General features: G+C 36.0%; 1 protein-coding gene across 1 annotated transcript; it reads right to left on the bottom strand.

The window, feature by feature from the left end:
• Positions 1-875: 875 nt before the first annotated feature.
• LOC116172817 lies at positions 876-8,329 on the bottom strand. Its single transcript, XM_031490104.1, has 3 exons — positions 8,193-8,329; positions 1,608-1,871; positions 876-1,437 (listed from the first exon to the last, which is right to left on the bottom strand). The coding sequence occupies exons 1-3, from the start codon at positions 8,196-8,198 to the stop codon at positions 1,162-1,164; spliced, it is 546 nt and encodes a 181-aa protein (XP_031345964.1). The 5' UTR covers positions 8,199-8,329; the 3' UTR covers positions 876-1,161.
• Between the last annotated feature and the right edge of the window lie 3,686 nt (positions 8,330-12,015).

The following is a 12,015-nucleotide window of genomic DNA, read 5'->3' as shown; positions in this document are numbered from 1 at the left end:
ACTCTCACTCATACTACATACAACCTTCCCATGCATGTGACCGTGATTAAAGATGGATTTACGCAATTGGTATTAATTGTTGTGTGAATTGCGTATGACAAGCTTTACACTAAATATGCAAAAATATCACTAACTTACAAGATCTCTCTCTACTGAGTGCTGAAATACGGGTTTGACATAGAAACGCTTGCAAGATCTCTTGCTTTCAGAAAACAAGTTCGTCCACTGGTTTGTCAGTAATTTTTTTGCAAAAAGAACTGAAAATATCTACTTGTTACGTCAAAAATGTAACATAGCGCCCCATGTTTAGTGTTGCGAAACACAACTATATTTTTAGACTTTTGAATTTTCAAGGGCTTGAAGATAATTTTGTCGGGTGACCCTTACGCACAGGAGACAAGGTAAACGTTCGTTACGAACGCGTAGCTTCTGCCTTTCAATAATCAATGTCAGATGAACACTTTAGTCATGGTACTGACACGTTGCTTGTGGAGGCCACGAAGTTTTTTTTCAGAAGACAACGTTGTGCTTATCTCTAGAGATGACATAACTGATTAATAGCCACAACCATACGCAAGTTAGTAATAGCGATGTTGATCAATGATCAAGTTATTGCGTAGTGTCCGTTTATCGCCTTTTGATTGTAACACATTCGAGCACATAGCAATAAATATCATTCACAAATTTGTCTCTGGGTTATCAACAAGAGTTTTTTCAAACACCAATTTAGTATTTATTAAGTAAACTAGTTCATAACACGTAATTTTAGAATAAGTATCCAACAGTCTTTAATAAACAGACCTAATACTATTTAATTTGTTAAGAGTATAAAAACAATAGTATTGTTTCAAAGTAGCTTAGTAAGTACTACATTATTATCACAATTTTAAAGCACACCAGACCTTTTTAAATTAATACTAACATTTAAACAACCGATACAACATAAGTCAAAGAATACATTAAAATACTGCTATTTATATCAAAGGATCTTTGAAATTTGGAACGAGTTAAAAGAAAAAAGTCGGTGAAATAAATAAACTTTTTGCAATTATTGCATATTGTCAGTCTTATAAATTAAGTAGGTATACCAATAATTGGTAAAGTATTAGTGCCCAGTTCTTTGAGTGAACAATAAAAAATCTGAGATCAAATCACAGTGATTTACGTAAAAACGTATTCGACAAATTCGCAGCTTCCGTTGCAGCAGGAGTGGACGGTATGTGGTGGTACTGTTGCGCCCTCCAAGCGGGAGAGCTGTGAGCGATTATTAAAGTAACTGCTAACTCCTTTGGGTATCGTGGCCTGAGCGTACATTGTCGCGTTTCCCTGGATATTTGCGTACAAATTTAGTATATTTCTTCCCGTCCACATAACCTGAGAAGTATTCACAGGGATTGGAACTTCGGTTTTTTTGTCTTCTTGATGATCGTCGAGTGTCTAGAAAGGTGCAAAACAATTAGATGGTTATTTGGTTTTTTTGTATAAATAACCATTCGGGTACTTCTGCTATCTTATTGTGATAGAAAATGTATAAACATAGCCGGAGATAAGGTAATATTGATTACGGAGACAAGGCCAATATTTTGATATTCTCGCGAAATACTAACCTCGAGGAATTCGTCCAATTGGAATAGAGAGAAGCCGTCATCCGATGGAGGAGTGAAGTATTCCGTGGAAAATGAGGCTATTCCACTCTCGCTCGACGCTAGACTAGGTGACGTGCGTGAGGATGATGATGAGCTCGACGATGAACTGGATGCGGCATTTACTATTTTGGCGCCTTCGTCGAAGAGGTATCCCAAAGGCTCGCATTCGTTTCGCGACAGTCCTGATAGCGCCATCGCCACAGAGAGGGATAATTCACTCCGCATCTAAAAAGTAAACATTGTCACTTATCAAGAACCGATTGTAAACAAACATTTTGTGAGCAGTTAGGTTGTGTAATAAGGCCTTGCGTTGATAGCGCTGGATGTATCAAGGATGAGCGTGAAATGAGACTTGATTTGGGGAAGATAATGCAGATAACTTATTTTATTGTTGAATGCAGAGACAGAAAGACGGAAATGCTGATCGCCCACTAGGTGTAACATGACAGATGTAAAAAAGGGACATTTGAGTCAGAAAATAATACCTATTTATATATCATGGGAGCAAAATGACTTCCTCCCGCGGCCAAGGGAGGAAATTATACTTTGCTTTCGTGGTTTTTTCTTCGCGTTTAACAATTCGACTATTAAATCCTTTTCTTTATTAAAACAAACAGAGTGTAGGTACCTTACGACGCGATAACGCTTGGAGTCCCAGATGACTATCAACTGCCGTATGACCTTTTTGAAATTGGCAATTCTTCAATGCTCGCCCTGGCCAATCAAACCTTTGAGTTTGTCTCGAGAAATGACTAATGACTATACAAGGATTCAAATCTAAGGTGGCTCACCCCTCGAGTAATACGATGAACAGCTCAAAGAATTCTCCCATTATGATTTGGTACCCTATCCTCTCTCACTATTCGATGCAATCGAAATGAGGAAGACACACAAGCCAGTGTTATATGACCTCTTTTCCCGGAAGACCTGCACACCAAGAGCATCCAATCTGCTGAGCGCCGCCGCCGAAGCAAAAGACACTACTCCTGAGATCGTCTTTACCGAGTTAATGGTATGGTGACCATAACTCAGGTCATATTGAGCATCTATTAAAACAGTAAAACCTTTTACAGGATGTAAATCCGTCGTCTAATTTGATGGATTCATTCTACTGCCCTAAAGTACTCATGCGGGAAAATTAAATTACCGGACAGAGATACCGATAGCAATTCGAAATTATAAACGACGAGGATCGTATTTCTTATGAATGTATTCCTCTGGTATAAATTTATCATCCAAAAATTGGCGTATCAGTATCACAGACACGGAAGAAAGTATTAACAAACCAAACATATCCACACGTAATCTACTCTCCAAAGATAACATATCTCTTTTATAAATCCTCATATCAGAACCGTAAAAACGTTGAATTGAAAAAATGATTTATTTGCGCACACCTCTTCACCTCGTTCTTCACAGTGAAGTTTCAAGGGGTTTAAAAACATGTTTAAATTTAATTTTTTAGATGGTTTTAGGATACTATAGATCATTTTAAATGTTTCATTGAGTCTCATGCTGTTTCGGAAAGTTTCAGTGACTTACAGGACTGGTACATTTTTATATAGTGTTAAAGGGTTTCGGCAAGGTCAAAAGGCATCCAAAAGCCTTGGAAAACATTAAAAAGGTTCAGAAGTTTCCAAGAACCTAACAATGGGTTCAGAGAATTTTAAACAATTTCTGAGAATGTGTCAAACTATTATCACTTTAGTATCAATAGGATCAATACTACAGAATTTCAAAACACGCCTTAGAATTTCAACTTCGGGATTTCAGGAATTACCGCAGTTTTCAACAAATCTCCGATGATCTCAAGGGATTTCCAAGAATCTCTTTCTATTTCGTAGGATCTCGGATGTACAAAATTCGGACACCGGTGTGTTTAAACAAACTGCCAAAATATTGTTATGTAAACTATGTCATGCAGATGTTTTGTTTGGCTTAAGTACCTATAATAACGATGGGTCACCCTGTATGTTGAATTTCATTTAGCCGCTTATTGTTTTGTAAATGTTTGGCAATGTTGCCGTTATCGAAGCTTTTTAAAAAGACAGCCAGTGTTGACTAATGGTATAGCCTTGTGGAAGAAAGTTAGGGAGTGAGATTTAAGTCGTCGTGAAGAATCTGTTTCGAGTTAAGTTCAGTGGGGACCAAATTTTAGTAGGGAGAAACTCAAATCTCTTATACCCTTAGAATATTGGGTAAAGTACTGAGATTCTAGGATACGATACATAAGAACCTGGGGGAGGCCCTGTTTTCTAATACTGCTGGCTAAAGTTCGCAATTAAACGAATAATTCAATTCATTGAAATGATTGTAGCGAGTATGGAGTATCCACACATCGAGGCGCCATCAAGTCTATAAAAGATTAGTCAAGCGGAAGCGACGATTTCTTTCCCTAAAATATGATACGCTTTCTAAACTCTTCCAGAATATTCCATGTTTTCTCTAGAAACATATTTCTGATTTATAAGCGCTACCAACCTATCTCGTTTACTTTTCGGGAAAATAATAATTTTTTAAGTCTAAATAGCCGAAACCGCATAAATTGTGTATAATGAAAGATCAACAACCTTAAATAAATTTGTGCCATTTAGAATGATCAAAATTCCTTCCCCTTGCAAGTTCAATAAGTTTTGTTTTAAGTCTTGTTTTTGGAATTACCTAATGAAGAATCCTAATTTTTGAAGTTGTAATAGGTCGTAAAAATGAGAAGGTTCACGTACACTATGCGATTTCTGAACAAAAGATTTCCATTCATTTTTGTTTGTTGTCAAAAAATATATTGCACTCCAGAAGGTAGCTATTCCTATACGCAAACATATTATGTACGATAAGATCATGATATTAATTTGTTTCATATCTCCAAACACGAAATGATGTTTGTTTCCATTAATTTCATTATGATAACCAATGACTAGAAAGTTAATCAGGAAGTTGTTACCATTCCTTTACCGACAACCATAATAAGCAGCTCTGAAAGCAATTTTGGCACTAAAAATTTAAAATTCATCATTTAATGAAAAGATGAAAAAATGAAGTGCATAGTATACACAATGTTTTACAATTACAATATAAACTAATATATGTTTCATTTGTTACAGGTGAGTAATTACAGCATTAATCTGATGATTTGATGAGATCTCATTAAAATTAGGTAAGTGCAATATTACTGTAGCGCGTTCGCACCTCCAGATGCAGATTGTGCTTATGGGACATAGAGTACTTACTTTTCAAACGTCACAATGGCAGAACAAGGCGATTATGTTGTGTTTTAATACTTCAATTCAATTATATGTCAGTTTGCCATCATTGGGATGAAAAACAAAGATAGCGTTATCGAAAAATTACGCATGTAATTAATTATAATTAATTTAAGACCCGACACTGCATCTGGAGGTGTGAATGATGTAAAAGATGTATTAAAATACCCAAGCAGCTATAAGCAATTTCCGAAAATAATAGAAGTTTCGGGTACGCAACTTTGATATAATTGTGGTCGAGAAAAAAATGCTGGAATGTATTTTTAGTTTTTCGCAAATTCTTCAAACTCCAAAGCAGAAAAGAAGAAATTATTTGTAAAGTTGTAAATAGAATGATGTATAGAAATCAGTGCAAGCGAAAATGCATTTAAAAAATCTAGGAAATCTGGATTCACAAACGATCAGCAGTGATTTAATCTGAGGTAAAGACACAAGACCTTGATTTTTAATCGGATAATTTTTACGCTAAAGTTTTGTTGCAACGGAAAACACTCGATAAAATCGCAACAGCGACAGGTAAAAAAACCGAAAAATTTTTCGAAAATGCGATGGTGAACATTTATTTTACAAAGATATTAAAAAATGGTTTTAACAAACCCTTCCTGATTTTTTCTCAGCCCCATACTAAACATCGGAAAAAACTCCCCTGTATAATTATGTTTGACATAATTGCCTATTTCGCCAAATAAAAGAGATATTGAGGTGGCCCTCTTATCTCGAACTTAAATTCACCAAAACTACTGAAGTTCTGGCCAACTTAATGGCCCCGTCCAGACTTGCAGTTGGAATTTTATTTTTTTCTCGAACTTTGGATACGACATTCGATTGTACAAAAACAAGTACAAAATTTTATGGGAAAATTCACATAATCAGAAAGAATATACTCAAACACTCAAGGAAAGCTGCAAAATACCATCCATATCTATCAGTTATAGCAAAGAGTAACCACTTTTTGGTTATAGTTCCTGAAAAAAATCAGAACCGCGAATTTTGGGGGCAGGGCTCCTAAATGATCCACTATGGACCATTGGTTTATCAGGGAAAAATAAATGCTTTAGATTCTGCCTCTCCTTCTGTGACAGTGGCACCCTTTTAAACACTCTGTGACGAGATGGAATAGTTACGTTATGTAAGTTTGGTAGTAAAACAACGGCAAAAAATGGCTTGAAAACGTGAGTACAATTCATCACCTTCAAGGGCCTGTAGCTGGAAAACGATGTGTTTTTTGGAAAAAAGTTGCAGAAAATTTGATGAGCTTTCGATTTTGATAACATTTTTTCCTACGACCCACTATTTCTGAAAAATATCCGAAAAACCGCAAAATTGTACCTTAAACCCTCTGCCCTCCTTCCGGCGGCACAGAAATCGCTCGGACTTTATTACACAATCATCAAGGGCCCTTGAATCGCTTGGGTCGCTTCCCAAGTTCTTCAAGTTTCCTTAAAGTTTCAATAAAATTCTCTTCAACTTTATATCTCCTTAATGTCCGAGTTAATGTCCTTCATGCTTCTTACAGGTTACAAGTTGCTTCAGAGTTCTCTAATTCCTGGTCTTCGATACTTCGCGTGTTACCTTTCAGTTTTTATCAATTCCTCTCAAGTTCCTTTCCTTCTGAAATTGATTGTACCTCCCACGTTTAGCTCAAGTCTCGCTGTACTTTTCGCTTGTGCTTCTTCTCATATTTTATGAACTTTCCCCTCAAATTCTCCTCAAGTTTCTCTTCAAATAGGTACCCTTAACAATCCCCTCACCCCCTTTGTTTCTCTGAATTTCCTATAAAAATCAACAGTTTCTCCGTCCTTTTTGAGCTACCTACTGTAAAGTTCTATGCTTCTCCCACATACCATCAAATTTTCCTAAACTTCAGGCACAGATTTAAAATATTTATTTGTTACTCAGTTGTAAGTTGATTAACAAGACAAAACGCAAACGGGTAAACGTCATGTTTAAACGCTACTGACTTGTAAAACTGACAGCAGACTTGTAAAACTGACAGCAGACCTGTAAAAATTTTACAAGTTAGTAATCTAGTAATTTCATTGGCCAGAATTAATGCGAAGTCTCTGTTACATGGATCACATGATATTTTAGACATTTCTTCAAGATCAATTTAAGAACTAATTATTTACGTTTACAAATGAGTAACAAATAAAATATTGTACATTATACGCCAGGTAATAGTTTTTACTGGCTCTAGGAGATGACAGGCTCGCCTAACGGCTCGCCAGTCAACTTCTCCTATCGCCAGTAAAAACTCACTTACCTGGCTAATAATGTAAAATACTATTAAATCTGTGCTTCAGGGTTCCACTCAAATGGTTCAAACTGGAAACATGAATATTAAATTCGAGAACCTGCCATGCAACGTAATTATACTCGTAAATACTCTCATTGGAGATAACCTAGACCGCCTCTTCTTTGTAACTTTTGTGATTTACTCCAATAACCAAGAAAATTCGTACATGGAATAATAAGTCTTACTCTACCCAAAATGGAAATGAATTGCCTGAGAAGAAAACCGGATTATTAAATACAATTTACAGGTTTACATAAAACCTTTGATAAAACGCAACCTCCAGCCAATTAAAAATGCACGGTCTTTCTTTCATGAATTTTTGCCCACAAGAAAAAGTGGCAAAAATTAGGAGATCTTTAGTGCTATTAAATTTGATCCATCCAGAAGTTCCCTAACAGTACAATCAGTGGTCGTTTTCATCAACTGTATAATCAACCCTGTTCAACAACGGTTTGCAAAATTGCAAATCAAATAAAAGTATTTCGAAAGTAGGCACAGGCATTCGCGCGAGTGCCGCGGTTTTAGCGCCTGTTTTCAATATTTACCACTTTACGAAAATAGCCTTTTTCACCATATTGCTATTCGATTTAGGTACGAAAAAACGGTTTTCGTTTTTAACTCCACGTTTTACACCCTAATAGCGGTAATTGTCATAAACAATTAGTCCTTTCCATCACATATCTAGGTCACAATTATATAAAAAAGGTAATTTTCGTGATCATTCCATTAGTCCATAAGGCATAGGCACCTGCAATTCTTATTTGGTCATCCAAAAACAAGATAAAGAGTTTGCTGCGTAATTGCGACCGCCTTTTTTCTAAATAATTATCTTTTCAAAGGTGTTTTGATTGGAAAGGCGCCTATATTTTGTTTAAGTACATATTGTTGATTTTGTTATAGAATGTGCATGCTTGACCCTAACATTTGAAATATGCCAACTTGGTAATTGAAAGGTAAGTAAATATAATAATGAGATAAATTTACACTTACAGGCATTGTTGTGGTGTTTACAGTCACTCTAGCGTACTTTTAAGTGTCACACAGATGTATTCATTTAGATGCGCACTTATTGACTGATATAATCTATCAAATTGAATGATAAAAGTATGGAATACATGCGTTTACGATAAAACTTAAAATTTCAAAACTTTCCGCTTGAATGGAACTGGTGTCGCCCTCTGTTCAAACGTGTGGGAATTTATCATAGAATCCTGAATGCTGTACAGGGGAGGTTTGTGTCAGGACTGTGATGGTACAAGCAACGACTAAGAGATGGCGCAGTGATTCATTTTCCCAAAACGCGACCACTTGCCTAATTCAAAAATGTTATGTCCGGTTAAAGCTTGACATTTTTCTTTTCGCAATGAAATCCATTAGTAATTTAAGGGTACAGGGTCGAACTTAAATAGGCGTAGCATGTCAAATTGCGATTAGTAACGCGTGAAAAATAGGATCCGAGGGTGCCGCGTGATGATGAAATAAATAATCGAATAAACACACTTGAGTGAATTAATGTTGAACGACACGCGATGTGCCACTGTATTTTCTTCCCATTATATTATCCGTCTGGGGTTGAGAACTTTCTATTTGTTCGCTTACAAATATTTGATTTAATTTCCTTATTAAAACCAATGCTTTAGCTTTAAGAACGAAACTCATCCAAGAGGCATTGATTGGATGATAAGTGAGAAATTAAGGAAATTATTTCATACAATCTCTCGTTACATACAGAAAGCTAACGTCTAATAAATGGGCCGAAGAAAATTTTGGTTTGAAGGAAAACTCCAATAATCACCCCACAATGCTTAGTTTCCACAAGTAAACAGTGACAAGGGGTGAAAGAAAAATGAAAAAAAAACACCTATTCGTGTCGGCTTTGTGGAGTGAATTGTTCGATAAAAAAGGATCGTCATTTAGGCATCAAAGTTTACAAACGAAAAGTTTTCTTAAGAATGAACCTGATTGAAGGCAAACAAGTATATTAAAGTAGTAATTTTGTTTGAATACGCGCGGTACAAATCGATACACAAAACGTAAGTGTGAATGGCAGCGAGCATCGATTCGTGATTTCCTCAAATTGCATTCATTTCCGTATTGTCCGCAATTCTTTTGTGTGCGAAACCGCTTTCCCTGGTAGTAGTGTAGGTCATGAACTTAACAATCAATGATATGTTAACAATAGTAGTGTTACGTCACGACATCGTAAACATATTTGCATACATGAGCCTGTTGGCGGAGTCACCGGGAAAACTTCTGTCTGTTTCAAAATGTAGACTATGTTTACACAGGCGCGATTTGATCCAATAGGAGAAACCTAATGGCTGAAAACCCCCTTCTGACAATGCGTCGGCAACTGGTGTTTTCAGGACGTAATCCCATGTTAAGTTACTGAAAATTGATGCTGCTTGTCAATCTTCAATTAATTCCGTTTTGCGTTCGTCGGAAAAATCGAAAAGCTAATCTTTTTACGTACGCCGTTTTATTCCAATTTCAGCTTCGGGAATAGCGGAATAGACATAAAGTATTGCTAAAAAGAAGCAAATTTGTACATTCTCGGTGGTATGATAAAAGATATATACTTTTACACACCAAGTTACGCATAATTTTCTTACCTGCCACTTTTGCGCATCTCTTTTAACCTTGCTCCTGTTATATTTTAACGTTTTGCTCTAACACACCCGATCAATATTAACGCAGACATCAAAATAATATATTCTGTAAAATTAGGCAGATATAGGTACCTACTTTTACCTACATGTTTACCTACCGTTTTCATTAATATTAGAAATAACACAAACAAAATAATAATTAGGTATATTTATTAGTAAGTATATGTGTTTTAATGCAGTTCTTGAGAAAGCACTAAAACAAACGTCGAGAGATTTACCTACAATACAGTAAGTACGTACCTAACCTTTAAAACTGATCAAATTCGTCCAGATTCTAACAGCAGTTTGCTAACAATAGATACTTATTTTAAGTTTTGTTTAAAGTTTATTTTTTTCGAAGACATATATTAGGTATAATGAAGCCTGATAGCGAGTCGCGCAAAAAGCTTTTTTCAACGCGTGATATATTGCTTGTGGGATGTTATGCTCGTATCAATGTTTTATTTCTAATTTCATAAGAATGAAGCAGCTTTGTATCTCACGTGGGGGTGCTATGCCATCAGAAAGAACAGAAAAACACTAAGAGTATAACAACACTTTTTAAGTTTCGGACAAACGCTAATACATGCGATGGCCAAAGAAAGTGCAGAGAGTTAGGAGTCAATTTTTATAGAAGAAGCGCCCAAAAGTAAAATAATATCGGCAGCATTTTGAGTATGACGTGTAAACATGCATTTCACTGATCTTGCTGTAATTAATGATTAACTTATTATCTTTACACCGAGGTACTATTTGCATACATGTCGTATATTCCACCACGTAATACTCAATGAATGTGTGTCTGTAACTTTCTTATTTCGGCAACGATTCTTTGCTGGCAATATTAAAGCTTCATTTTGTTTAACAGCTTACGTTAACCGTCGAAATGTTTAAATTTATAGCTTCCGCAAATAACATTTGGCAACGTCCGAATCTGCCAACGTATTCCGCTAAAAAGTAACTAAATAAGAATGAATGTAAGTGCGCCAAATCCTGATTTAAATTGGCATGTCATTTTCTTCTGTTGATACGTGCAAAGCTTCTTACAGCGAAAACGGTATACGAACAAAGATAGGTATAAAGTTGGTAATCATGCGCGCCATTGGAAGCCTCTCTAGACTCCCGATGGATGAGTGAAGTGTTTATGAGCGCATACACGTTTATTTTATAAGTTGAATGTTCCCAAGGAAGTTGTGTATAAATCCAGTGGCATGCGATATTTACTGTTAATGAAAGAAGTGTCAAAAATTTTAAAAAATCGTGAATATCTTGAAAACCTTTGATGCTGGATGTAGGGAAATCAAACGACATAGATTTTCATGAAAATGTAGAAAATGCATTAAATTACAGGGTGTTCTATTTAAAATAAGAAAGTTGCTATCCACATTCGGCATGAAACGATCATGATAATATTTTGAATTTGTTGTAATTCCTTCATGTTGAAATTTTCAGAACAGTTGTATTTATTTCGAAATAAGAACCGATGAAAATTTCAACATGAAGGAATTACAACAATCAAGTCACACTATAATAATGTGTACCTCATCCAGTGTGTTTCTTGCGCATTCAGCTACTCGACTGGGCATAGGTACTGGAAATTCGCGAATCGAAGCTAGCCTCTGATATACCGTGTCCCATGCAAGTTTGCTATCAATCTAATACTTTAAATTTGTGATCAGGGGCGTACTTTCTCATGGCAAAGAGGGGCATATTGTTTTTAAAGCAACCAGTATTTTTTTATTACATAGATCCTAAAGTGCACACCTTTTGTGCTGCTATATCCAAAAAAGTGTGTTCTAATTCATGTAATGGAAACTAGTAATTGCTATTAAAAAATATGTGCCCCTTGACCACGTAGAAGAACGTCACAATACATTAAAAGTAGGTAGCAAACTTTTTACAATTCTGTATAAGTACCTACCATAAAAATTAAGTTTAAAAAAAAAGTTGCCATGTTGCTACGGGGGTTCCTTCTGGATTTGAAGATTACCATCGGTTCCGCCCGGCAAGGCAAACCGTCTTCTTCTTAGGCTGCTCAATCGATAAAAATAAATGCTCCGGCTAACTCAAATCGGTGGGCTTTTATTCTTTTGAAACTGCGTAACAAACCTTAAACTGCCGCCTACCAGTCTTCTGCCTTAACTCCTACTCCTCCCTTTCCTTCC

Source organism: Photinus pyralis, unplaced genomic scaffold, assembly GCF_008802855.1.
Source record: "Photinus pyralis isolate 1611_PpyrPB1 unplaced genomic scaffold, Ppyr1.3 Ppyr1.4_LG5, whole genome shotgun sequence".
Classification (NCBI taxonomy): Eukaryota; Metazoa; Arthropoda; class Insecta; order Coleoptera; family Lampyridae; genus Photinus; species Photinus pyralis.
Note: the sequence above shows the minus strand (reverse complement) of the source record. Positions and strands in the feature narration are given on the sequence as shown.

Coding starts and splice junctions, on each gene's coding strand:
- LOC116172817 (XM_031490104.1), bottom strand. Junction 1,438..1,607: donor AATTGGACGAATTCCTCGAG/GTTAGTATTTCG, acceptor GCACCTTTCTAG/ACACTCGACGATCATCAAGA.